General features: G+C 38.4%; 2 protein-coding genes across 13 annotated transcripts in view; one reads left to right on the top strand and one right to left on the bottom strand.

Annotated features, from left to right (window-relative positions):
• The window catches only part of mycbp2 (MYC binding protein 2), a 64519-nt gene extending 53061 nt beyond the window's left edge, over nucleotides 1–11458 (bottom strand). For all 12 annotated transcript variants that reach the window (XM_042427039.1, XM_042427045.1, XM_042427042.1 and 9 more), the window contains exons 1-3: nucleotides 10023–11458; nucleotides 7361–7436; nucleotides 873–1088 (exon numbers count right to left, since the gene is read on the bottom strand). In XM_042427039.1, coding sequence (XP_042282973.1) covers nucleotides 873–1088; nucleotides 7361–7436; nucleotides 10023–10294 — 564 coding nt within the window. In that variant the 5' untranslated portion in view covers nucleotides 10295–11458. The remainder of the gene's footprint in view (nucleotides 1–872; nucleotides 1089–7360; nucleotides 7437–10022) is intronic.
• Nucleotides 11459–15289: 3831 nt separating this feature from the next.
• Nucleotides 15290–24778, top strand: scel (sciellin). The gene is made up of 25 exons (XM_042426785.1): nucleotides 15290–15378; nucleotides 16795–16832; nucleotides 17448–17559; nucleotides 17781–17843; nucleotides 18001–18066; nucleotides 18181–18213; nucleotides 18362–18403; nucleotides 18511–18555; nucleotides 18651–18695; nucleotides 18785–18856; nucleotides 18942–19010; nucleotides 19676–19747; nucleotides 19857–19925; nucleotides 20030–20083; nucleotides 21384–21446; nucleotides 21563–21616; nucleotides 21709–21750; nucleotides 21847–21915; nucleotides 22005–22052; nucleotides 22153–22203; nucleotides 22909–22971; nucleotides 23073–23147; nucleotides 23311–23419; nucleotides 24064–24166; nucleotides 24297–24778. The coding sequence occupies exons 2-25, from the start codon at nucleotides 16808–16810 to the stop codon at nucleotides 24311–24313; spliced, it is 1461 nt and encodes a 486-aa protein (XP_042282719.1). The 5' UTR covers nucleotides 15290–15378; nucleotides 16795–16807; the 3' UTR covers nucleotides 24314–24778.
• Nucleotides 24779–26206: the final 1428 nt, after the last annotated feature.

The following is a 26206-nucleotide window of genomic DNA, read 5'->3' as shown; positions in this document are numbered from 1 at the left end:
CAGGATTTTATAACTGAACAACGACATTAAAACACAAGTCTTACAGGTAAATATGAGACTCATGTAGACTATTATACCAGTTTGTTGGGGAGCTGCTGCTTTGCCAGTGTGCTTGATTGTACTCTAACTGCGGTAACTGCGTAACCTGATGTGCCAGATGGCTTGTTACACAGAACCATCTGAGAAGTTGTCCTTGCCAACTGTTTAGACAAGGGCAGGCACTTTCCAAAAAATACTTGGCAGGTGATTGGATGAACCATCTGTCTATCACCGTCAACAACCGTTCTACTTTGCGAGGCATCTGGATTCACGAGATCACGACAACATGCAAGAATCCTCACAGGACACTGATTGGTCCGAAGCACCATTGGTTCGGACACAAGCGTGTAACTTGACAAGATGGATTCTCTCGTGATCTCATGATGGTGTGATCTCTGGAATCCAGCTTTTTCTCATAGGAGACAGTATTAAAGACAGAAAGACAAGGTGTAAAAGTTGTCCTTACAGACTGAATTTGGAATTAGAAAAGATCATTACACATGGAATATTTAATTTTTTGCAGAGTTCAAATGATAGTTCACATTGCAAATAAAAAGTGACAGCCCTAATGCATAAGAAGGATAAACCAGCAGGCACACAGAGTAGAAGAGGGAGTTGGGGAAACAGAGCAGGAGAGGCTGTAATCCTCACAGGATGGGGGTTTCAAACCCCTGGTAAGGTGACTCCAATTATCACAACAGTAAAAAGGATGAGCCCTGCATATTAGCCCAGGCTCAGTGTATCCTTTAGATAAAGAATGAAGGTTGGCCTTAGCCTTGACACAAAGTGTTGCAACCATCACGAAAGCAGCCAATACTGCCTGCTGCTCATACCTTTGGCAGCTTGATGGCTGGCTCACGGTACTCCTCCTCCTCCTCGCTGTCTGAGTCGCCACTCTGCACCGAGCTCCTGGAGGCCAGCGCTAAGGAGGCCTCTCTCTGCTGCCAGTCCAGCACACAGTGCCGCACGTTGCAGTAGACATTGAATGCAGATGGGTTGCTGTGCAGCTTGATGTCCGGCACGCAGAGGGCTCCATCTAGACTATCGGCCTGTGGAAAAACAGAGAGCGGTAGTGGTTAGTAAAACCTTCTCTTAGTAGCCTGTATGATATCTTTTGTGGCATCCATAAACTACTTAGCAAACCACACAGTCATTTATAAAGAGCAATGTCAATTCTTAATGAGCAGACCTGATTGTAAAGAGTCACAGTAGCCTCACAGAAGCCAGTCTATTGTTGGGTTTACACCTGTAGTCTTCTAGTAGACTAGTAGTTCTTTAAACCTCAAACTCTTTTTATTCCAAGACTCAAGACACAAATTAAAAGATATGAAACAAAGTGACATGTCTTGTGGAAAAATGTATCTACTGTATGTTTAGGGAGCAGAAAGCACCTTTTAATTAGATCGTTAAGGAGCAGGTTATTTTTGGAGCAAGCATTAGCTCCAGCTTTCAGTCCTGATAGTGGTCACTTGGTCTGACCCAAAGCTGAAAGTGACACATTGCTGTCTTTTTCAGGTTATCACAGCCTTATCTATGACAAGAGTTGCAGGAATGATGTCACAGGGACTGGTCGATGATTCATTCATTTTAGTCTGTGTCTCTCAACGGCCAGTGTGAAGGTTGTAGTTTGTGGTTTTGTTGAATTAGTCTACTTATTGATATAAATGGCGTTCACAACCCTAGACGGACGAATTACAATAAAATCATTACAGCAAAGCTTAAGCACTTACATCCAAATAATCTCTATGATTAGAGAAACAGAGAAACTTGATAAACTAACTAATTGATAAGGTTTCTCCATCCCCCAGCCCCCCAAAAGGAAGGCCTTTTTAACTACAGTCCTGAGGCATCCTCTAGAGAAGCTGATTGATCAATTGTGCCTCTATTGCAGTGTTGCCCTTTTGGCATAACAGTCACAGGAGGTGATGTCATCTATTTGGGGAAGAGGTCATTCATTCTCAGCTCAAACCAATGGGGGGATATTAGTTCCCTCTCATCTAGCATGGTGTGTACTGCTCTCTTGCCTTGCTGCTAGAGCAGCGTATGTAACAGCGGGAGTGTACAGCATTCACAAAGGAGCACGTTGCCTGGAAAGAGCACTTAAAACCATTTACAACATAGAGATGCTGTAATAACCCAAACCCATGCAGCAAGAGAGAGAGAAATTTGGTCTCTTGGGAGCAAGACTACAGGATGAAGATACAGCGAAAATACTGCATGTTGAAGCTGAGCACTAGAGATAGATAGCTCACCACTTTTGTCCCATATTAAAAAGGGATGCTACAAAGATTTCAAGTTGTGTAATATTTGTGTAGTATCAGTATGCATGCAACTTCTTGGCTGTCTCAATTGCTCAGAAGAAGTTTAAACAAAAGTCTAACATTGATTAAAAAAAATGTTTTAAAAAAGACAAATGCGCTGAGCAAAACTCAGGAGACACTCAGCATCCCCACATTTCTCTGTTCTCTGTTTAGCGTCTTCAGGTTAGGCTAACCCATTGTTGCTAACTTTGGGGCTAACCCCCTTCACTTTTTAAGCAGTTGGGGAAACAATAGATGAGACTTTTCTTGATCTTGAGAAGCTGCAGCATTTATTTACTGACACACTGTAGCCTATAGTGTACCTTTCCTGTCAGACTGATAACTTACTGCTAACCTTTTCCTCTTGCTCCACTTGCATTCACCGTCACTTTTGTGCCGCTCGCTTAACCACACGCTCGCTACGTACACACATTATGCACTGCCCTATTCCTTAAAAGAGCTGCGCTACCAGGAGTTTCCCAGGCAACGACACAGAGGTTGACTCATGTTTCGGAACAGCGCTGCACAGAGAGGCCCCCAAATGCTATTGATTTCCGAATGAATGGATATTTGGCATTATTTTTGGCATTAAAAAAAAGATTTATTTTTTTTTGGCCTGGCGGGGGTTCTTGTTGGCCTGGCATCCCGCCAGGCTTGTACTATTATAGGGGAAACACTGCAAGACTAGAACCTGCTATCAATCAAAAACAAAATATGCAGTAACACTAGAAGACAAAAAAATGTAACTTCCCTTTCCTTGTGATGTTGTATGTATGTTTTTGTTGATGTTTGTAAATACAGGATTAAAAAAAGCTTATTTAAATTACAAATTATGTAAACATATATATATGTTTACATTTTTAACATTACCTGCAGGCAATGAGTGTTAAAGCTGCTCCTATTACTTTATGTGATAATATATGGTGCATGCACTGGCACTGCAGGTTCAGAATATTTCAGAAATGATGCACCACATCTTATAGATTACATCTTGCAAACAGATCATGAGACAGCTGAAACATGGTCCTCTGAGTGAAAACTGTATTTGACAGATTTCACTAGAGCTGACAGTTCTAAATTTAAAACTGAACAATTCATTAGAAACTTGACACAAATGTGAAATCTTAAAGCTATCTCATCAAGCAAAAGCAGAACCAAATATGCAAAATCCCATGAAACTGCTGATGTTTTGTGGTTTTCTTCTCACTTTGTAAACAGCAACTCATAATCTAAACATGCTGGTCATCTGATTGTTTCTTTTGTGTTTCTGTCTGCACTTCACTGATAATTTAATGGACAACTAAAAGCTTTGGAAGAGGCTGATATAACGCCCCCGATCGCACTTAGGCAGCTATACATTTCAGTTTGCTGGCTTTATGGAAAAATAAGAAAAACAAAAATAATTGTGTTTTTCAAAGCAGAGGCTTAAGAAGAGGGGTTGTTAGTTTGCACTATGCACTATGTTGAATAAGTAAACCTGCAATTCATCATTTCAAATCATTAATTAAAGAGATACCATCATCTTACACCTATCTCATATATCTCAGATACCACAATCAAGAATATTAAGTCAATCTGTCTATTTTTTTATCTATTTAAAAAGTGAGATGCTGTATATGATCATATTTTACTGGACTGACCCGTTTATTTTGTCCCGCAACTTTTACTGATACACTACACTATTGTTTTCTGTCATATATTATCCAGGCATTGATTCTTGTGCACATTATTTAATTCATTTTGCATTCATATGCATCTATTCTGCATTATAAATGAATGGATATATTCAGTTTAAATGAAGGAAGTAGTGTGACATTTGCAAAGTGCAATAAAAAATTTGGGATATGGAAATCAGGGTGGTGAGTGGGCATATGAGGGCTCCCCTTCAACACTGATGTCTCAGTCTCCGATCCCTTTACATACCAGTCGTCAGTTTGGACATTTCTATTTTTGAAAACCATAACCAGGACATCAATCTTTTTCTACCTTAAAACATCTGCTTTCAGTTGCTTAACCTTCCCAAATACAAATATTGTAGGAATTATTATGTATAATCTGATACACTAGATACATGTGATACAGGAGATATACATTTTCTTGAAAATGTATCTCACTAATGCAGAATAGTTGCATATGAATGTAATTTCAGGGAGATACTGATTATCTTACAATTATGTTTAACACAGCCTCCAGCATGCTAAATGTAGCTTATTTATTTCATTTCAATTCAATTACAATTACTTTATTCATCCCCGGTGAGGAAATTAAAAAGTACACGTTGCACAGGCACATACACACAAACACATACACAAACCTCAATAAAACACACAGGACAAAACAATATCAAAAGTTAAAATGCATTCAAGTATAAAGTGCATAGAAACTGCTGTAGTGCCTATTGCTTGGCACATCAGTCAGACGTCAGAGGGAAGGGGGTTTCCGAGAATTCAGCGAGGGGCTCACAGTCAGTTTCATGGTAGGTTGACAACAGCATCAATGGCTAATTTAATTAAGTGCAGAACTGTACATGGTATCAGCCAATCCACTCAATGAAGTATTTGGCAGTCTTTTTTTCGAAAAGAAAAATGGTACAGATGCACCTCCGCTGTCATTTTGACATTATTCCATTGAATGTGTCATTTTGTATATTATAAAATCGTAATTACATTATTATTATAATTATAGTTTTTGAAAAAGACAAATCACACATCTGCCTGCACACAAGACATCACATCACCCAGTTCAGTAGGATGATAAGTGTTTATGCACTGTCTTTTGTTCTGACTCCACATCCACACGTTCATAAGCACAGAAGCAGACAAAGGGGGAGAAGAGGCCCTTTCAAACCACACTCTGATTCTGACTATGTCAGCGTGAGAGGCGTGACAGAGCAAGAGTAAGCACAACCCATACAAATACAGCATGACTGACTGTGTAACTACCCACGTTTTTATGCCTGCCCGCCTGTCAGCCTTGCTTACAACTCCATTCTCTGTCTCTGTAGAATATCTTTTGCTGTTCCAGGACATCAACTCACTGAACAAGTCACCCTGAAGAGAATTTAACTGACTAGCCCACTCTATTTTGAATTCTCTTGTCTAGAGTAGTTTTGAGGTAGAAGATGACAAAGTAGTAGAGTCTCCATTCGTCTTTGCTATTATCACATCAATCTCTTCTGCCTCTGCTTGCAAGCTGCTCGAAAAAAAGTGTAGAGCAGGCTACACTCACACTCAGAAAAACAGCAAGTCAATATAATCTAAGGGGATTACATTTGTTGGCATAATTTAGGGATCAGCTAGTTAACCTACGTTCATGCAAAGTGTACAGCAGAGGCAAAAATACAAACCCCATCCTCCAATATAGACTAGATTCCCTCTTTGGATGAAGGAGATGTAGGCAGGCAACTGTTGCCGTGGAGATGTGGAACACATTAGGTCGCTCGGCAACAGGCCATCATGCACAAGGATGAGCCACTCCCATGTGTTTCATATTCTGCCTATCCACCTCTCCAGCTTCATGTGTGGATGGACTTCCAGGCATCTGACCAGCCCCACCAATGAAAACAATGTTCCTGCCAACCACCTTCAAGATTGCAGGAAATCTAACCTCATCTATAATCTGGACGGCAATCTGTTCAGGTTCATTCAGTAGAGAGTCGAACCAGCTGTAATCACTGTGGGCTGTGACAGTACGTAAATCTATATTTGTAAATTAAAACTGCCAGTCATGTTTTGATTAATATAAAGCAAAAATGCGAAGTACTGCATGTAAATATTAAATGATGTCTATGAAATGGTTAGAGTAGTAATGAGAACTATAACTACGTCCTACTAATATATATTTTGTTTTCTTACAATCAGCATTGTATTGTGTTATGTAGCCACCTACTTTCAGGTTAGTTCACTTTATGCAATGTATTGAGAGGCAGAAACCATTTGGATAAATTAATAAAATACTGTAACAGTTTACAACGCAGCCTTGGCTTTACAACCCTTCTAATAATATCTATGAATATTATTCAAATAAGGCCCCATGAAACTGAAGTTAGACCGTCTTTAGCTTCTGTACTGTGACGTATTTCCCAGTGAAACAGAATATTTGAATGGTGTACAGTTACAAGAGGGATTTAAATCAAATCCTTCACATTTGATTGGACCACTAAAAGTGGGCAGGGCTTTAGAGTTTAGCATAATATGGAGCTACAGAGGACTGTTGGCTCCACACACACCCAAACCTGTTATTAGATCAGGAGGAGGATGAGGGAGAGATGAATGAATTAGACCTCAGTCACATTGTTTTGGAAAGTTTTTGTCAACGGATATCCAAACACACATCTCTTCCTCTCATCTCACCTCACCTCACATCTCTCTCTGTTAGCTACTACGACCCACAAACGGTGACGTGCAGTTTTATATGATCGGTGTGGCTAGCTAACTTGACGCGCCAGATGGTTGATTACACAGAAACATCTGAGAAGTCATCCTTAGAAATTGTTTGGAAAAAGGCAAGCACTTTCAAAAAAATACTCGGCAGGTGATTGGACGAACCATCTGTCAATCACCATCAATCATAGGTTATTGCTTCTCGCTGTCATCACACCTAAACCACGGCCCCTAGCTGCCAGTAGTTCTAGGACGCTGATTGGTCAGAACCACTGGTGGTTCGGCCACAAGTGCATAACTTGAAGCCTGACAAGATGGATTCTCAAGCGATCTTGTGATCCTGCGAATCTAGTTGCCTTGCAAGGTAAGTGGCTAGCCACTAAAGTCACATTTGATGGGATGACTTTTGTAAACGCCCCTGAGTGCAGGAGGAGTCCTCAAACATTTGAAACCAGTTTACAGGAAGAGAAAACACAAAATACTCTGATACTGATTTTTTGACATACATTTGGTGTATAACAAGAGATAAATGAACATTTAACACCGGGACACAGGATCAAAACTGGGAAAATGTGTTTTTCATTTCATGGGGCCTTTAATATTGCTTAACAGTTTGCTAAACAATTGAGCATCTCTTACCTTTGTCCTTGATTTGACTTTTGACTTGACCTTCTGTCGCCGCTTCAGTTTCTTCTTACTCAAAGCTTTCTTTCCCCTGAAAGTACACAGTGATCACTCAGTACTGCAAAATATATACTTAGGAAATGGTTACACTGAAAGAAATAGCACAACATGCAAGACATTAAATTTGATCTTATGATGCAAGGAGGATGGAAGGTACGTAAAGCATTTCTGTGGTAAACACATACTTCTTCCAGCTAGTCATAATGTTGGGGGGGCGGAGGAATAATTAATCTCTTCTGTTGCTTACGATATCTGTTAAAAAACATTTGAAATGTTTGTAATGGTATCTCACTCTCAGTTTTTCACCCTTGCAGAACAAATCTACATTTTATGCAGCTGTCTCTTGAAGTACAGTATACCCAACTAAACTGTCAGGGGTGTAGCAGTTGTCTCCAGATTCAGTGTTACACAATATGACAAAGCCTGAAACAAGCAGAAGTTTGCTTTTGAAGATTTTTTTTTTTTTTTAAATGCTTTTGATCTCTCTCTGAAATCTGTCTCTTGCATTGGCCTGTTATGGTAAGTTTCACAAATCAAGCTGCCAATGAGAAGTGCATTGGACTACAAATAGAGTTACAACTAAAAATAGTAAAAGCAAGGCATCATTTAGTTATCATTATTGAACGCTACTGAAAACAGAAGAGCAGTGCATCTTAAATCAGCTATTGATTGGTAGTCCTAAAAGTGTTGATATAATAATTCTGTATAAATAATGATCTGCAAGCTTGAATTGTTTTCTTTATGTTTTACAACTAGCCTGTACAGTAAGTGTACTGTAAGGAAAAGAATTTCAAATTAAATTTACAGATTTCCCTTTCGTTGTCCTTAATCATTGTTTTCAGCCATTGTTCTCAATTGTCGTTTGTAGTCTTAGTTGTCTCAATTACTGTTTGTAGTGTTTGTCTATTGTTAGTCTCTATGCCTGTATAAGTGTTGTATTATATGTTTTATCCCTTAAAAGCCCAACCAGGGACAAGGACTTCAAATTAGTTATGGCTGGAAGTCTGCAATATACATTGCATTGGTTGCATTTTATTTAAATGTAACGATGCTTACATATATCATCCCTGTCAAATAAATAAGGTTAAGAGTACTCTATTTTTATTACTCAGGTCCAACTTATTATTAGTTTCTGACAGCTTGTCCCCAGACAAAAGTAACTTTGAACATACTATGACTGGCTGGGCTGTTGCCTTATTCATCAAAAATGAAACTAAAAGTCAGACAACTCATTTCAAGCCACATCAAAAAGACAGAAATGTCTGTTTACTATTTTCAATGGTAGGTCAACATCAACAAATAAAATCCATCAGAAAAAGTGACATTTGCATGAAAGGCCTGCCAAAACAGTGCTTGCCTGTACTATCTACAGCTTATGTACTAAACACTAACAGATTGTTTCCTTCCTGCTCATCTGTTTAGACATATTACTTCTGGAGTTGGTTATGAAGAGGTGGAAGGGGAATAGTGTTAGACACAGAAACAGTATATTGGCCGATGCTTTAAAGCAGACGTTGTATATTATGGGTTGAGAACAACAATACAGTTTATGAGGGAGGATGCTGCATTGACCCAGCTACTCAGTCTTCAACCTGACTTATTGACTGACGAGAATGACGTAACTGTATTACCCGCTTATGCCAAAAAACAGCAAACGAGTTCATCCACCGCCAAACCAAACACATCCTCACCCAAACACGCAGTATGACTAACGTTAGTGTAACGTTACAGAGGCAATATATGTTGTATTTATATTGTTAAAGTCAACATCTGGTCAGTATCAGCTCCATGTTTCTTGAAATTGAAATCGCTGGTTTACATTAAGATAATCTGGGGAAAGGGCTGATGCTCCTCAACGTTAAGTTAGTTAACGTTAGCTGGCTGTCGAAAACAGTGACGCCGTTGGGCCTAAATACACACGGCTAACTACAACAAATTACATCATATGACCATGTAACGAAAACTGTAGTGACAACCCGAGCAATGAGTATTTAGAAATGTTTGATAAGATATTAAACAGTTGCCCGAGCAGCAACTTACGTTTGTTTACGATAATAGCTGGGTAACGGCTATTACTGAAACAAACTGACAAACTGCCATCATGACAGTTAACGTTAGCCAGTTAGCTTGTTTTGGATGTATAAGCCGATAATGCACTTCTTCAAAACGTTACAGCCCGAGTGGATAGAGGTTTTTGTTGTTGTTTTGTTTTGTTTCAGCGGCTGTGTCAGTGTTTAGCTAAAATACAACGTTCATGGCAGCAGGAGGGGTGAACTAACGCAGCAGCGTTAAGTTAAGCTTCAACTGGCTCGGATAAGCTAGGGAAGTCAAAAGCTGCTACCTAGCAAACTGACCCCTGCAAGAGATGCACCCAAAATCATGAAGCTCCTGGCATATTGTTTGTAGTTAAAACAATGACTTCTGTGATAAATGTCTGACGAGCTCATGAGCCATTAATAACATTTAGCTTGGTTTAGCTGACGTTAATTGACATATAGTACGGCTGAGCCGGGGTTGATGTTAGCTTATGGTCGTTAGCTCCGTTAGCTTCACAAATGACAAGACCAGATATCCGATATCTGTACGTTAATATTTTCACACCCTTCAAGCCACTCACCTTCCTTGGTTTATCCCTTGCTCTTTATCGTTGATAGCAGTGGTATAAATCCGTCTATATCTTTCCGCCAGAGCTCGCCCTGAGAGTAAAAGCTGGTACCGAGTCCGACAATCCGACTGGGCTCCGGGTGTCGGACAAGAACCCATACCCGAACCAATGGTGGAGAGATCGGCTCCTGCTCCAGAAGTGACCCGGACACCCAGCCCCATCGACGGCGATGAGGAGGGCAGAATCCCTCCACCGGCGGCCGCTGCCGCAGCAGCACACATCATCGTTTTGGAGAACAATGCATATATCACATAAAAGATATAGCAGCTAGATCACATCTAGCCATCAGATGCAATCCAAATGTTATTAAATCCACCACGCGTCACATCATTTGTCCATTCCCAGTTGCAAAAATACCACAATTAGCATCCAGGATCCCCAGTTGTTATTATTATAAGCGCAAATTCAACGAATGGTCTTCTGATCCGGCCGGAGCGTCAACACGGTTCTTGTCTCCCGAGAATATATCTTCTCAAGCCATAACCATTTTTCTTGTAAAATAGCAGAAACCGCATCGCACATTTCCAAAATTCGCGTTGTTGTGTTACGTTGTTATTCGTCCCTTGAATATTTCTTGACCCCGGAGAGGCAGCACCCTCAGTTGGTCTGCCATCTTAGCTCCATCATCCCTCCCCTCCCTGGCTGAGTCTTGCGTCGCTAGCATGCCGGGATATTTTCATACGGCCAAACCGAGCGATGCTATCATTGATTTATTTGAACAATTACGTCCATGTGTACCATTACTCTGTTATATAGTTCATCTTACACACAATCGACATTCGTGGAGATGAGAGAAAGCATGATGGAAAGAACCACAGGCTAATTTACACAGTCCAACCAACACAGTAGGGGTCTGGACATTTAATTTGCAGATCCAGGGCCCCTCCCAATTTACATCTAAACTTGGCACAATGAGATACTTTAGAAGGCTATAAAAGGCATTGTTACCTGAAAAGAAATCAGCGAACCTTTGGTTTGAAGTTTAAAAACAGTGTTGCACTATGTTAGAGCTTTATTGTAGCTCACAATTACTTCTGTGCCACACCATTTATGGTTAATTTACTACTGTCCTATAAATAGCAGATGGAATAGTGTTTAGTGCTGGTATTGTACTTTCCTCTCCAGTGACCACTGTGCAGCAGTGAATTGTTGACATTAGGTGCTTTAGGACAGTGATTCTCAAACCCTTTCATGTCAAGGACCCCTAAACTGACACAAATTAGACCACACACCCCCATTTGATAAGATTTTGTCCCTGATAATATTTTTGCTTTTAGATGTTTTATTAAGGAAAGTTTACGAAACCCATGACCAAAGTATTCTGTCATTGTTTTACTTATGGATTGAATTAGAGTGAAAATAAATTATTCTCTTTTTGCAGGGGACACCTGGGGGTCCCTGGACCCCACTTTGAGAACCACTGCGTTAGGAGACATCCCTAAGCACTGCTCCCCCTCACAATATCCAACAGCCCTGTGTCAGCTGTGGAGACCTTCACGTTTCTAGGAACTACCATTTCTCAAGACCTGAAGTGGAAGACCAACATTAACTCCATCCTCAAATAGGGCCCAGCCGAGGATGTACTTGCTGCATCAACTGAGGAAGTATGGTCTGCCACAGGAGCTGTTGAGCCAGTTCTACACCGCAGTCATTGAATCTGTCCCATGCACATCCATCACAGTCAGGTTCGGAGCAGCCACAAAAACACAAGACTGCAGCGAACAGTAAGGACAGCAGAAAAATCATTGGTGCTCCCCTGCCCACCGTCCAGGACTTGTACTTTTCATGAACCAAGACACAGGCAGGGAAAATCATTAGAGATTCCTCACACCCGGGGCACAACCTTTTTCAACTTCTCCACTCTGGCAGGCGCTACAGAACCCTGAATCCCAAAACTACCACACACAAGAGCAGTTTCTTTCCTCATGCCATCACCCTCATAAATAGCTGACCAGTATCACCTGCTGTGCCATAGCTACACTTAATTCTTCAGATAGTTATTACACCCTGCTTCACATCTACAGATACTGTATTGTACAAATACTCATACATCACAATTTCATTCCCATATGTGACGCACATTATTGTTGTGTGCAATACCACACACACTTGCACTTTATGTATATTGTCTGTAAATAATGTACATTGTCTGTATATTGCTCGAAAGACACCAACAGCTGGAACCAAATTCCTTGTGTGTATTAACATACTTAAATCTGATTCTGATCCCGATGCTTGAACACTTTTGTTTACACAATGACTGCAGCCACCCTTTGATTAAATTGTCTTAGTTGTACAGAGGTCTTCATCGCTGAGCAGGCCTAGGCCTGCATAGACTAAGAATAAGATGCACCTCTCAATGAGTAGAACTGAGAAATACGTATGTAGCTCACACTATATGTAGATAGATGCATATTTTTTTCTGCCTATGGAGCAAATAACATAGAAATATTAAAGCCTCAAAGTAATGCAACATGCACATCATGATGATGGCGACACTTGTATCTTCATGTTCTGACAGTGATGACACAAGGCTGCAGGAGGAGCAAGAATACTGCAGGGGAAAATTGGGAGACACTATGTGTTGGGTAACATCAGTCAAAATGACAGTGAAAGCCAAAACACAGTGCAATGCAATGGACACGGAAAACAAGTGCACACAATGCATATTTCATGGAAATGTAGATAATATGCTGACACGTCTTAGTGCATAAGTGAGCATGTATTTAGAAAGGAACAAAGTAAAATGTTCACAAAATACTATATTCTACTGGCTCTCCCTAATGTCAAAGTTTGTCATATTTTAAAAAGGATGGATGTGCAGGCACATTTTTTGAGAGAGAGAGAGAAAGAGATTTATACAGGCCCTAGTGGTGTTTTATTGGCTGCAAGGCATTGCAATAGCCCAATGACAAGAGAGGGGTCTGTCTACAGCCTCTTCTCATAGCAACCCAGGAAGCATCAGTGTACCAGCCTGTATCAGTGATGGCAACTGATTCATAATAGAAGAATTTATCAACATATAATTGAGGGATTATCCTGTTAGGGTTTCTATATGGAATATTAGATGTAAAAATGAGCTCAGTTAACGTGTAATGTAAAAATCGATTGTAAAAGCACCCTAACTATGCTGGATTACAAACTGCTGACATTCACTGGCCTTCCTCTCTTAGTGATCTTTAGTTGGAAGGTTATGAAAAGTGAACGATTAGCCACTGAATTGTGAAACTGAAGATGTAGCCACATCCAGAGGTTGCACATTTAACCCCTGGTTGTGTCAGCTCTGTCCAGTTAAGTCAACTGGAGGGGCAGGGTATATAGGCCAAGAAGATGCCATGGGTCGGGCAACAAACATGAGCTGCACTGTCAGAAATGAAATCAACTTGCCATGCACGCATCCAGGAACTGGGGCTGGTATGAAGGTCTAGATAGGTTGGATTGATATCAGAGTCTGTCAGTGTCATCAGTTGTCCTGACATGTCGCCTCTTAAAGTGTTTCAGCTCAAAGGCACTGGAGTGACTGACTGAAGCCAGAATTGTGTCTACCTGTAGCCTATTTCTCTGTGGAAATGAAATACACCCCATTTCCAAATCTCTATGCCTTTTTCTGTTGTGTCCCAGCTTCCACACTCACTACTGTCGCTTTCAGTCTCCACAACAGAATAGGTTACAAGGTGACTGGGACATGTGTAGCCTTGAGTAACTTGTTATATTTATTTAGAGTTACACAACTAGTATTGTCCTTTCTCTCATTTCCCACTAGCTCCACCCAGTGTCTGTCATTTCCACTTCAATATATGCATTCACTGACGGCAAGAGATTACAGTAGAATTAATTTTAGACCCCCCCAACTGTCATTAAGGCCTCCCCTTAGTGACAGTAATACCAATATTCTCCATTTGCGCTTGATTGTGATTATTTTGTTACTAAAAGTTGATTTGTAGCTATCTTAAATCACCTGAGCACGTTGCTGGCACAGTAAGAGTGAAGTGAACATGGTTGAATGTGTTGTATTTCTTTTAAAATATGATGTTTGGTCACACATTTTGATTCCGATATGTCTTTCTATGAAAAACTGGCTCAGCCTCTGATGACACTTAGTGGTTTAATCACTGGTGGATAGTCTGCATTCCTTTCGTGTTGTTATTACAACTAGGAGGGGTTAGCCTGTCTGTATCATGTTGTCACACCCCTCCATGCTATGCACCTTTCATACCTTTGATCATCCAAAACATGGCACTCCCAATAATGCAGCTCGCAGTCACAGTAGGACATTTATAGTTCAAACCTGACTTTCAGTGTACTCCCAAACGACTTAACACTTGTATCAAAAATCTTATTAAATTGTCATGATGTGTCTAAGACACTACAGATGGCTCAGGCCCAATCAGTCTAATTATATGTGATAATATTCTGTTCAGTAGAAATTTTATTCAGAGTTTCTATTTTATGGCTGTGGTGAGACCCGTTTTGGCATCAGTAGCCAAAGGTGTGAAATTTCTTTGTAAGTATTGAGGTGGAATCTCAGATATTGTGGCTTTTATTTAACCTCAGTGAAGGGTGATTCATCCTCTTATCTGAGACTGAAAATCAAGTTGAAACCACTCTACCTTGCAGTACTTTTATTATCATACATGTGTAAATTACAAAGTCCACTGTCAGTCAGGTGATTTATGATAAGTCACGGAGATACTAATACACAGACATAATGTAGAATAATGCTTCTGAATGAGCCTGTGTCTCATGTTAAGTTTAAAGTGACAAATTCCTTTCAAAGTGCTAAGTAAGTAATACACCTTGCCCAAAGATCAATAATTTATTATAGTTCCACTTGTTTATGTCACAGTATATATGAATAAAATGTTTCATATGTGAGATTACTATTTTTAATAGTGTCACCATTAAATCATATTCCATTTCCAATTTAATGCTGTAGTAAGATAGAGGAGCACAGAATCCCACACCTATTCACGAGTTATGCTTCCTTGACACTAAGTTGAATTGCAGGTCTTTCAGCACTCCACCCAGTTCCATTTGTTCAACCTCAAAACAGAATACAGAGCAATTAATAAGGTATAGATGGTGATGACGGAGAGAGAAAAATGCATAGAGAGAGAGAGAAAGAGTATTTGATTGTTGTCTGAAGCCCCACCCTTGTGTGGCCTTGGAACCTCCTCCCTTAAGGTTAAAAGGATATGAAGGAAATGATAAGGGTGTAATTGCAAACTGCAGAGTAATAGACAGGTGTTAAGACCTGAACTATAGTGAGAGTTTCTTTGTCCTGCGAATTACAGAGCTTTCTGTCGAGGTATGTACTCAATCTTTTTTTTCCAAATCCTTTGTCAGTTTGCAGTTTCCGCTACAGACTTAGGAAAAATATGCTTAGATGAATTTTAGTGATTTAATGTGTGGTACTTATTTCTGTAATAGCAAATGATACACTGGTCCTGGAAAAATACATATTGTATTATGTAATTATGTGTGTGTGTGTGTGTGTGTGTGTGTGTGGGTCTGTAATAGGCTACTTTCGGGGACAAATTTCGGACTTAAGACCAGTTAATTGCAGACAAAAGCTGTGTCCCCAATTGGGAAAAAGCTGATTTTTGGGTCAGTGGTTAAGGTTAGGGTAAGGATTAGGGTTAGGTTAAGTAGTGGTTATGGTTAGGGTCAGGGCTAGGGTTAGGGTTAGCGTAAGTCTCCAGAAAATGAATGTAAGTCTTTATAATGTCCCCAAAAGTGACCTAGGACAACGGGTGTGTGTGTCTGCATGTATGTGTGTGTGTGTGTGTGTGTGTGTGTGTGTTCATTACCCAATCTACTTTTTAAGAGACCTTACTCTGAGGAATGAAATACATGTCTTATTGATATATTGATTCATTATAGACTGGGAGACATCACACACACACATACACACATTCTGGGATTTATTTTCCAGCTTGCTGTTAACTCCTCTACATCAATGATTTGGATTTTTAGGTGCTAACCTGTACGCTTGGATCAGCACCTTTTGCTTTGATGAAGTTCTCAGTTCAGGCTGCCAAACTGCAATAAGATCACTGATCTATCTGCTCTACTAAAACTTCTTCACACAAGCCAAAATAATGCAAACTAAAGCACTAAACAGCTGCTCTTTTTTGGAGCAATTGCAGTCATCAGACAGTAGATTGTGTGACTGATATATGGACAAATTTTTGCATTCAACCTCCCTCACAGCTGTAAATGTCTGCCGTAATGCCTCCGATGCCTGTTGTATTGAGCGTACATGTAGTTGAAAGAGCACAATCTTTCAATCACAATCAGAAGCTACTGGCATGTCGCTGGTCGCCCCTGTGTTTTGCTGACAACGATGTGTTTGGGGAAGGTGTGTTATGGAGGGTGGGTGTGTCTTCATGTGGGTAGGGATCAAGACAAACCAGTTTGGGTTGAGCAGAGCTGAAGCTGATATGCTGGAGACACACTGACAAATGCAGCATGTCAGTCATGTTCACTCAAGCAAGTGAATGAAAGTGTGCTTATGAGGAGACGAAATGACGTAAAGATACCATAGATAAAACACACTGATTCCTAAGCTTTTTGAGATTACATTTACTGATCTCAGGTTGCACTACAACACTGAACATACATTGTACATGAAAGGTCTCAGTCCACAGTACCACCTAGTGGCTAATATACTGTAGTTTTATTATGTGGTGAATTCTCTTGTCTTGTTCTTTCACACTTACAGGTGAAAACACAAAATGAGCCGATATCCAGCCCAGACTCGTAAGTATAGAGAAACATCTTGTACTAAAATAGCACATAGAGTGAAATTTCATGAAGAGCAGATAGATTTGTCACATGCTGATACAATGTGTGCAGTAAAATGCAGGGTAGCATACTAAAAAGATTAGAATGAGAGTAAAAATAAGAATTAGAAAAAGAAATATGAAAGATAAAGATTCAAAGACAAAAAATGATAAATAATAGCATTAAATATGTAAATATATAAATATTAAAGTGCTATGGCATATATTGGTCCACTGTGTAGGTATGGGCTGTGCAATTTTTCAGTATACAAAAATGTAAAATTCACAGTTGTAAGGAAAATGAATACAATTTTGTACATGCATGCAAATGTGCATTGTTAAACAATTATATAACTGTATTAAATCATAACTGTTCACAATCTCAATGCATCCATTCAATTTTTCTCTTTCTCCACATACATATGGCTAATAGTAGGAGCAGAGCCACATGTTATTTATTAGATATTTAATGGTGCTCTCTTGTATTACATTCATATAATTCAATATAAACCTTTATGTGCTTCAAAGATGTGTAACTGCTTTGAATCTGTAAGTTGGAGACGCTTATGTCTTCCTTGTCTTGTGTTTGCAGGTAAAACCACTAGCCCCAGCCAGGCAATTGACGACAGCAAGAAGAAGACATCTCTCCTGAAAGATAACAGCTGGATCAGAAGAAACAACGATGAGGAGGAGGAAGATGTCGAGTAAGTAATGTTTACTCATAGGCTGATACTTTTTCAACACAGGCACACAGACACACCTTGGGAATGGCAACTGTTGGGTGTGACTTGTACTTCATATCTCTGTTTGCCTTCATCTTTTAAAAAAAACAGCCTTCCACTACATTCCTTCTTGCACAAGTTATTGTTGAGTCATGCCTGCTGGTATGAGTGAGTGAACTTCTTATCCTTTTTTCTCTCCACAGCCGAGACCCAAACTTTGGCAAATCTGTTCTCAGCCGGTACAAATCCAGTGAAACGCTTGTGAGGTAAAACAAACATTTCAACCCTTTATGTAAACATTTCCTCAAATAAAGGAATAAATAATGGAAAACTATTGTTTATTCTGGTGACTGGATTTAATATAAATAGTCATTTGAGCCATCCATCCTTTAATTAATGTAATTTATTATCTTTTGGTTATAGCCCAGACGCTGATCAAACAAAACCAACCAAAACTACAAACAATTCTGTGCATGCTCTCACCAAGAGGTAAAATTCTGGTATTTTCTTCTGATAATTTATTTAGATTTTTTTTTAAATATCTATACAAACATATAAGGGGATTGTGACAAGAACCATCAATTGTGATTTCTGTCATTGCAGATTCAGTGGAAGTCAAGATGAACTGAGGAGCAGGTTGGTACAGTGTTTATATTTTTATCCTCTGCAGACACACAGCACAACAATGTTATTGATTTTCCTGTCAATTCTTGCTTCATCCAAGTCAAGACACTTCTATAACTTTAATCAGACTTGTGACTTAATAATGCTTCTCTACTGGCAGCACCCTCCCTCCCAGGAAGACTCCACCCTCATACACCAGAAGGTACATTTTCATAATAACACAACTAATGATACAATATAACTAATGATACAATATACTGTAGCTATTTTTTTTAGAAATCATCTGAATGATCTGCTTCTTTGTTGCAGCACACATTCATCCCTGAAGTCTCCACTCCCAGATTCTCCCAAAACGTATGTAAAGCTCCAGTCCAATATATAGAATGCAAAAGTCAACAGAGAAACATTAAATATAGTGTGTCATCTTGTGTTTCTCAACGTCAATACAGCACTACCCCATCCAAGACTACTGTCACAGAGGACCCTAAAACAAGGTACACAACATATACCTGCAACAAACCAACAAGGAAAAATATCACACTGAGACATCTTGTAAATCTATTTTGTATTACGTCTCGTTCAGCACCACAACCACTACAGTCACCAAGAATGGCAAAACCACTGAGACCACCATCACCACCACCCAGAGTGTTAGGTAGAGAATACAGCATTAATATGTAATATCAATAAATTATATCACATGAAGTCTGTGTCAGATTTATGACAAAGTTTTCTTGCAGATCACCTGTGACTAAATCTCCCACCAAGACTGAGACATTCACTGAGCGGGTCAAGTCTTCCAGCAAAGGGTAAAACTATACTTAACTTAAGTAAAAAATCAATACAACACTGCAAAAATGCTTAATTACAAGTAAAAGTAAAAAATATTACTGAAGTAAATGTGCCAAAATATTATCAGCAAAATGCACTTAAGGTATTAGAAGTACTGGTTAACTGGTTATTATTATATATTACATTATTAGGCTGTTAATGCTGATATACATACTGTTGTATTGAGGTGTAACAAGTTTTATACAGGAGTTTAGCCCAGGGGTTTCTCTAATTTTTTGTGAAATATTAGATTATTTTACCACTTTGGGCCTCAAACAGTAATTTCATTGTATCATCTGAGAAGTTTAGAGGGGAAATCTTAAATAATACATTATGTTTTATGATCTAATCTAACGTTTTTGCTGTAAAATTCTAACCTGTGAACTAGTAGTTATCAGATAAATGTAGTGGACTAAAAAGTATAATATTTCTCTGAAATGTAGTGAAGTAGAAGTACAAGGTGACAGAAAATGGAAATACTCAAGTAAAGTACCTCAAAACTGTACACTATAGTAAATGTATTTGTTTACTTTTCATCGCTGCTACTACTTCTAAAATTAAGACTTTAGAGATCTACAGTATCATCTTGACTTGATCTGTGATTAAATGAGAGACTGATTATTTGTCACATCTTTTCACAAAGGTCAGTATACCCAACCTTCTCACCTAGCAGAACAAGCAAAGTGACTGAGACGACTGTTACCAGCAGTAAAGAGTAAGATATTGTCTTATTATAAAAAAAAAAAATCTTTGTGGAATTATAATTTAAATCCATACATCATCTATACAGTAATTTAACCTTTCTTTAATTTTTTTCTGTGCAGTGCGGAGGACAAACTTTATGACACTCTCATCCCCTCACCTGTCAAGGATGATTTCTCACCCAAAGACAGGTGATATTTTCACTCATCAAGCCCACAAGATACATTATATGAATCATGGTGCTAAGAAATCAGTAATTATGTGCTGTAATATGTGTGTATGTTCTTCTTTACAGCAAAAAAACCATTTCCACAACTGAGACTGTGATTGTGAAAAGCAGTGATGATGAGTGAGTATCACCACACAGTGGGTCTAATGCAGGGAGGGCTGTATACAATCTTGGTGACATTACTTTATATTCAAGTTAGTCAGATGAAAGTGCTTTAGTTTTTTTCAGAGATAATATTTTTTTAAAGGCAAGTGGTATTTAATATTTTGAATGAAAACACTAAAACCACAATCTATTACAGTATTGGGGACTAACATGTTTCGTCATTACAATGAACACTCGCACTTTAGTTTCTTGTGAGTCAGTCCTACATCAACGGCCATAAATATTCACTAGAGCCCAAAATGTGTATCAATCCGCCGCTGAAAATAGTCCCCAACAAATGCACTATCTACTCCTGTTTGAGTGATGTTTGCTAAGAACTATGGTGCCCAGCTGTTTGAGAAAGATTTAAAGATTTACATCTTCAGTAGGCACCAGTGGGCTTGGGGATCCACAGATAGAGTGGGAATAGATAGAGAGGGAAGTCACAAAGGACTAAGAGATAGAATAATGCATTGTTGGGATTTGGTGACAAAAAGAAAAACATAGAATAATGTATGCCCTATCCTTTAAAACTATTACTTCAACAAGGATATCCTTTACATATTGCAGTGTCACTAACAGTGCATACAGCCTCTCCAGAGCCCTTACATAATGAATTTTCATCTCTACCTCAAGAGACATGTAGGCTAATTGGAGGCCCAGATGTAGGTGTGTGAGTTGTCTATAGTGTGGTCTTGCAATGCCTGGTGTCCCCTTCAGTGTGTCTGTCTGCCTTATAGCCATGGAGCAAAAATAAGAAACGGATAGAAACAGTATGATGACATTTTTAAGTTATAGGGACACTCCATCAATTTTACACATAAAGACCAGTTTACTTGTCATGGCGAGTACAACCAAGCCAGTAAAAACAGATGTATAATGTCTTCTGTGGCTATGAAGGAGATTTTCTAAGTTTGAAAGATGAGGGTATTAAACAGGCAGGGGAGGTCTAATGAAAGATGCTGAGTTGCATTATGGGAATTGTAGGATCCAGCATTTTTGAAGCTTAATTCAGCCTTTGCTGCATCAGTTTTGACCCGTCTGTTTCTTGTGATTAACCTGCTGGAATTCCCCATACCTACTAATGACCTTACCGGTATTGGGATTTTTTTTTTCATAATACTTTGAGTGGTGTATGATGACATGCTGTTCCACAAGAAATGTTTAAATGACATGTCACGTGAAAAAATTATCGTACCCCTTATCTACCACAGCTCACTGTACTAACCACTGATTAACAAATGATTTAACTGATGTTGAAATAATTTCTCTGCAGTGCTGAGGACAAACTCTATGATACACTCATCCCCCAGTCTATCAAAGATGATTTCTTCGACAGGTGATATTTTTATTCAAGCCTACACATTGATTTTGAAGGGTCTTAATGTCAGTTAATTATAATGTCATTGATTATTATCAATCACTATGTAATAATAAATATTCTTTTTATTACAGCAAAACACCTGTCTCCAGTACTAAGACTGTGACAGTGAAAAGCAGCACTGATGGGTGAGTTACTGCAGGATGACTTACACACAGTGTCAGTAACATTAAATACCAGACAGTCAGATGAAAAATATTGTCTTGTTTTGTTTTTCCAGAGATGGCATCAAAACTACAACCACAAAAAGGACTTCCTCTACGTAAGATAAACAATCATTTTTGGAATAAATACACTCTCAAAAAATAAGGATTGCTTTAATAACCACCATATATTGATAATATTGTTGTCTTTACAGGGCTGAGGATGATCTGTATGATACCCTCCTGCCGAAAGGCATTACATCTAGTCTATCGTCTCCAGACAGGTGAGATGTCTCAGTGGATAACTTAAACAAAACAAACAACCATATAATTATCCTGTCAGTGGAACATCACATTTTCATTGTCACAACAGTACAAGAATCACCAAGAGAGAGACTGTCACGGTGGACAGCAGCAGAGGGTGAGCGTTGGAAATGAATGATTGAGAATGTGCAATGGTTCTTTGTATGTACAGTGTATTCATCCCAGTTTCTTCTGACGATGTTTTTTGTGCCATGTAGCGGAGAAAGCCCAACTCTGACATCACCATCCTCCCCCCGCAGAACCCCCAGGTAACCATGCCATGACATAAGCACTACATTTAAGTGTTACATTATAGTAAGATGGGGGAAGATCCCCTGCCCTTAAGAGTCTACTTACAGAGAAAACACTGGATAAGTGCTGGAATGGGATTTCAGTATGTACAGTATGATCGTCCATAAATCAAAGCAGCTTTGGTTCTAATGTGTTGGTAGAGTATTAAATGTAGTGTTGTGGTAAATCAGAGTTGAGTCATTTTGATTTTAGGTATCTACATATTTTATAATTTACATAAACAATACTATCTAATCACAAAAATAAACATGTTTATTGATTCTCATTTACTAAAATGAAATATTTTTTAAATAGGCTACCTTATTGATGTTTAGCTTTGAAGAGTTTAGCCCTCAAACAAAACAAAATAACAAACAATATTTCACCATTTTTACATTTTAGAGAGTGGTCTATGACTAAATAATTGATTATTCTTAACTAATCTTTGTTGATCTGAATGTTAAATTCAGCTACCATTTAGGTTTTATGTCTAAATAAAATATTACATATACAACTGACAGTCCGTAGTGGATGTAGACAACACATAGACATTAGTTTTACTGGCATATACAGTATATCTTCCTCCATCTTAGCCATACAGTCTCCTTCTATAACACCCTTCCTTACATAATGATTTTTCGTTCTCTCACATGTTAATAATGGTTCTTTTTCTCTTTTTATAGTTATGACTACTCCAGTATCAACAGTCCCAATGTCTACACCACTACATCATACAGGAGCAGCAGGTATTGGATGATCTTTAATATGGCTAGTGTCAATATTTGTGTGCAAACATTTATGAAAGTAAAGACTCGTCTGGAAACTGATAAATGTGTAACTCTCAAAGCAGGTCAGATGACAATCTGTCAAGTCCAATCTACTCTAAACCCTCCGTGAAGAGTACATACTCAACACCTGAGAGGTAGGAAAAGTGTAACAACATTCTCTCTTGAAAACAGTAGTTTAAGCAAAAAAACATTTTTTTTTTTTTTTGTCAAATTACTGTTTCCAAGGTCAAGAATGAACTTAAAACGCTTAATATTAATATAACGTAATACACTTTATAAAACTCCTGTCCCATATAGGACTGTGCTTGAGAAAGACCTGTGCACCATCTGCCGTAAGCCCTTCACTGGTGAAGCCAAGATGGTCCTCGATGACATGAAGATCAACTGCCACGCTTCCTGCTTTAAGGTGAGCAGATTAGTTTTAAGACGTTTCTGTACTTACACAAAGGTCAAGGTCAACAAGCTATGGTTGAAGAATAGTTACTGTACATGCTTTACTTAAGTGAAAGTAGCAATACCACAGTGTAAAAATACTAGCACAAGTAAGTTACACTAAATTAACTTATAAAAGAGTGAATAATACTATAAGTAAAACTATGTATCATCAGAAAAGTTTTTTTTGTTACTATTGAGAATTAAAGTATAAGCAGCATTGTAGTGTAGCTCTTTGTAGTTTAATCAGTAAAAATGCATTTATAAAGTGATCCTGCTATATATTTTGTCCATAAACACCCACAGGCCACTGACACAGGTGTTTTAACTTATGTTGCCTAATTAGATGTCTTCTGTGCCATTTGGTTTTATTGTACAGTGTACAGCTGTCAGATAATTGTAGTGGAGTAAAAAGTACAACATTTCCCCCTGAAATGTAGTGGAGAAGAAGTATAAATTTTCACCACATACTTAAAATATATTTAAAAGACAAGTTCCATCCTTTAAATATAGTACTCAAGTAAATGTACTTCCCTCCACTGGCAAATCATGAACTGTGCAGCTGAGTGCTCAGCGTGTCTTTCTTCCCTCATGCAAGTGTTTGTTTGTGTTTGACAGTGTGAGGTGTGTAACAGCACTCTGGGTCATATGAAAGCTGGGGACAGTATGTGGATCTACAAACACATGGTGCACTGCGAACACTGCTTTGAGGTCACCAGAGGTAAAAAAAAAAAAAAAAAAAAAAGAAAATAATAAAATACCCTCAGGTCTTCATTTTCCTGAACTTCAAAATCCAATATTTGTTTACTTTACTTACTAAAAAACAAGTCTATCTTTTTTTTTTTCCACAGACAAATGGCGACGCTGAGTTTATCCCAAAGCTTTGGGGGAGAAAAAGAACATGTGATTATCAATATGTTTTGGGTGACATGTTGCTGATACTGTAGATCTTTTGGTGTTTTGACAATTATTAAGGTGGATTTATGTAACTATTCAGCATGTTATACTGTCTCTGTATCATTTCTGATATTCTCTGAAGCCAGCAGCCTTTAGGAAACTCTTATATGTAACATGATAAGAGATATTGCAATATTTAGGGCCGGGGGCTTTTTGTGTGTGCAATAAAGGCAATCAATGCATTTTTATCTATCAATACATTGTATATGTTTGCTCTTTAATTGCTCTTATGTATGAATAATGATGATCACAATTTCATGTATATTTTATTCTCTTAAGAGTAAAAAGTAAAATTTCTAATGATGATTATAATTTCTTAGGTAAACTACACAAGAATGAAATGGAACAAAATAAAGCAGAAGAGATTTGCATTATTTGACAGAATGTGGTTTTTCTCATATTGTACTAATTGAATTGAGTTTAACTATGTTAATTTATATTAATGGAATAAAATATAAGATGATTCATTTTTAAGAGGTTTTTAGTCCTATATATAGAAATGTTATATATCAAAATTTCTTCACTGCCTTCATTTGTATATACAGTACAGTAGACAATATATTTGCGAAATCCCTCTATATCTAAAAACACCACCAAAAGTTTACCAATGCATATTCTTAGGAAAACAACAACAACACATAAATAATAAAAACTAAGGAGGCACAGAATCAAAATTGCAGAAGCCAAAGAAACAATAGAATGATATAATATACATAGATGTACACATACACAGTATATGTATACTGTACACACATATACACACGTACCCATACCCGATAAACATACATACATAAACATGTAGATGCACCAAGTTAAGTGAATGCTTGATCTGAAAGGAAACTATTTTCTCCCATCCCACCACTCTATCCCCGTCCCACCAGTCAAAAATGATACACTGTTTTAAACTTAGTTTTAAACTATGTACACATCAGATTTATCTTAGTTTACCTTTCCCTGATCTGTGTTAGAAATTGGTCCCAGATTTCTTTATAGGTGTCCATTTTGCCATTTATTTATTAGTCATTCATAAGAGACAGTTTCTGACAGGGCTGTGAACCATTGAGAATAGGTAGGGTTGTTTCCCCCCATCCAGTGCCTCAGTATGACCCTCTTAGCTGTAGTAAGAGCAATGTTTAGCCATTGGGCCTTCTTCCCACCTATTCTCTCATTTCTTTTAAGGCTATTCAGGAGGCAAAGAGCAGGGTTAAGGGCAACACCGGTGCCCAGGCTATCACTAATCTTTTCCATGACCCTCTGCCAATAGGTGGCTGGGCTAGGACAATTAAGAAACATATGGACAATATCACCTTGTTCCGTTTGGCATTGCCAACAGAGGTTTGAATGACTCAGTCCTGCCATATTCATTCTCATGGGTGTCCATTTGAGTCTATTGAGTATTTTAAATTGCATAAGTTAAGATTTGGCATCTCTCATTGGATTTAGAATCTCCTTCACTAGTTTATTCCACTCATCATCTTCATACGTAATCCTTAAATCCCTTTCCCACACGGCTTTTAGGCCTATGCTAGTGCCAATAAAATCCATCAATGAGGTAGTTGTAGATTTGACCAGCCAGGTGTGGACGACTACTAAACGATTCCAATTTAGAGCATATAGAAGAAAGGAGGTCCCGCAAAAAGAAAAAGGAACCTCGAGCCTCTCTTGGCTTTTCTTTTTATAACTCTACAACTTTCTCTTATTTGTATTACCACATAACGTCTACCTCCAGGACATCTATCACTTTCATGCTGATGTTACATGACTTTACACAAAATAGTGACCTTTTCTTCTTTCTTCTTTTTTC

This window comes from Thunnus maccoyii, chromosome 11 (assembly GCF_910596095.1).
Source record: "Thunnus maccoyii chromosome 11, fThuMac1.1, whole genome shotgun sequence".
NCBI classification, from domain to species: Eukaryota; Metazoa; Chordata; class Actinopteri; order Scombriformes; family Scombridae; genus Thunnus; species Thunnus maccoyii.
This window is presented reverse-complemented; position numbering and strand designations above follow the sequence as displayed.

What these genes read in the sequence shown, in the direction of transcription:
- scel (XM_042426785.1), top strand. Translation starts at nt 16,808, where the DNA reads ATGAGCCGATATCCAGCCCAGACTC. An exon ending in GAGGAGGAGGAAGATGTCGA is followed by an intron (nt 17,560 to 17,780) that starts GTAAGTAATGTT and finishes TTCTCTCCACAG; the next exon opens with CCGAGACCCAAACTTTGGCA. An exon ending in CCACCCTCATACACCAGAAG is followed by an intron (nt 18,404 to 18,510) that starts GTACATTTTCAT and finishes TCTTTGTTGCAG; the next exon opens with CACACATTCATCCCTGAAGT.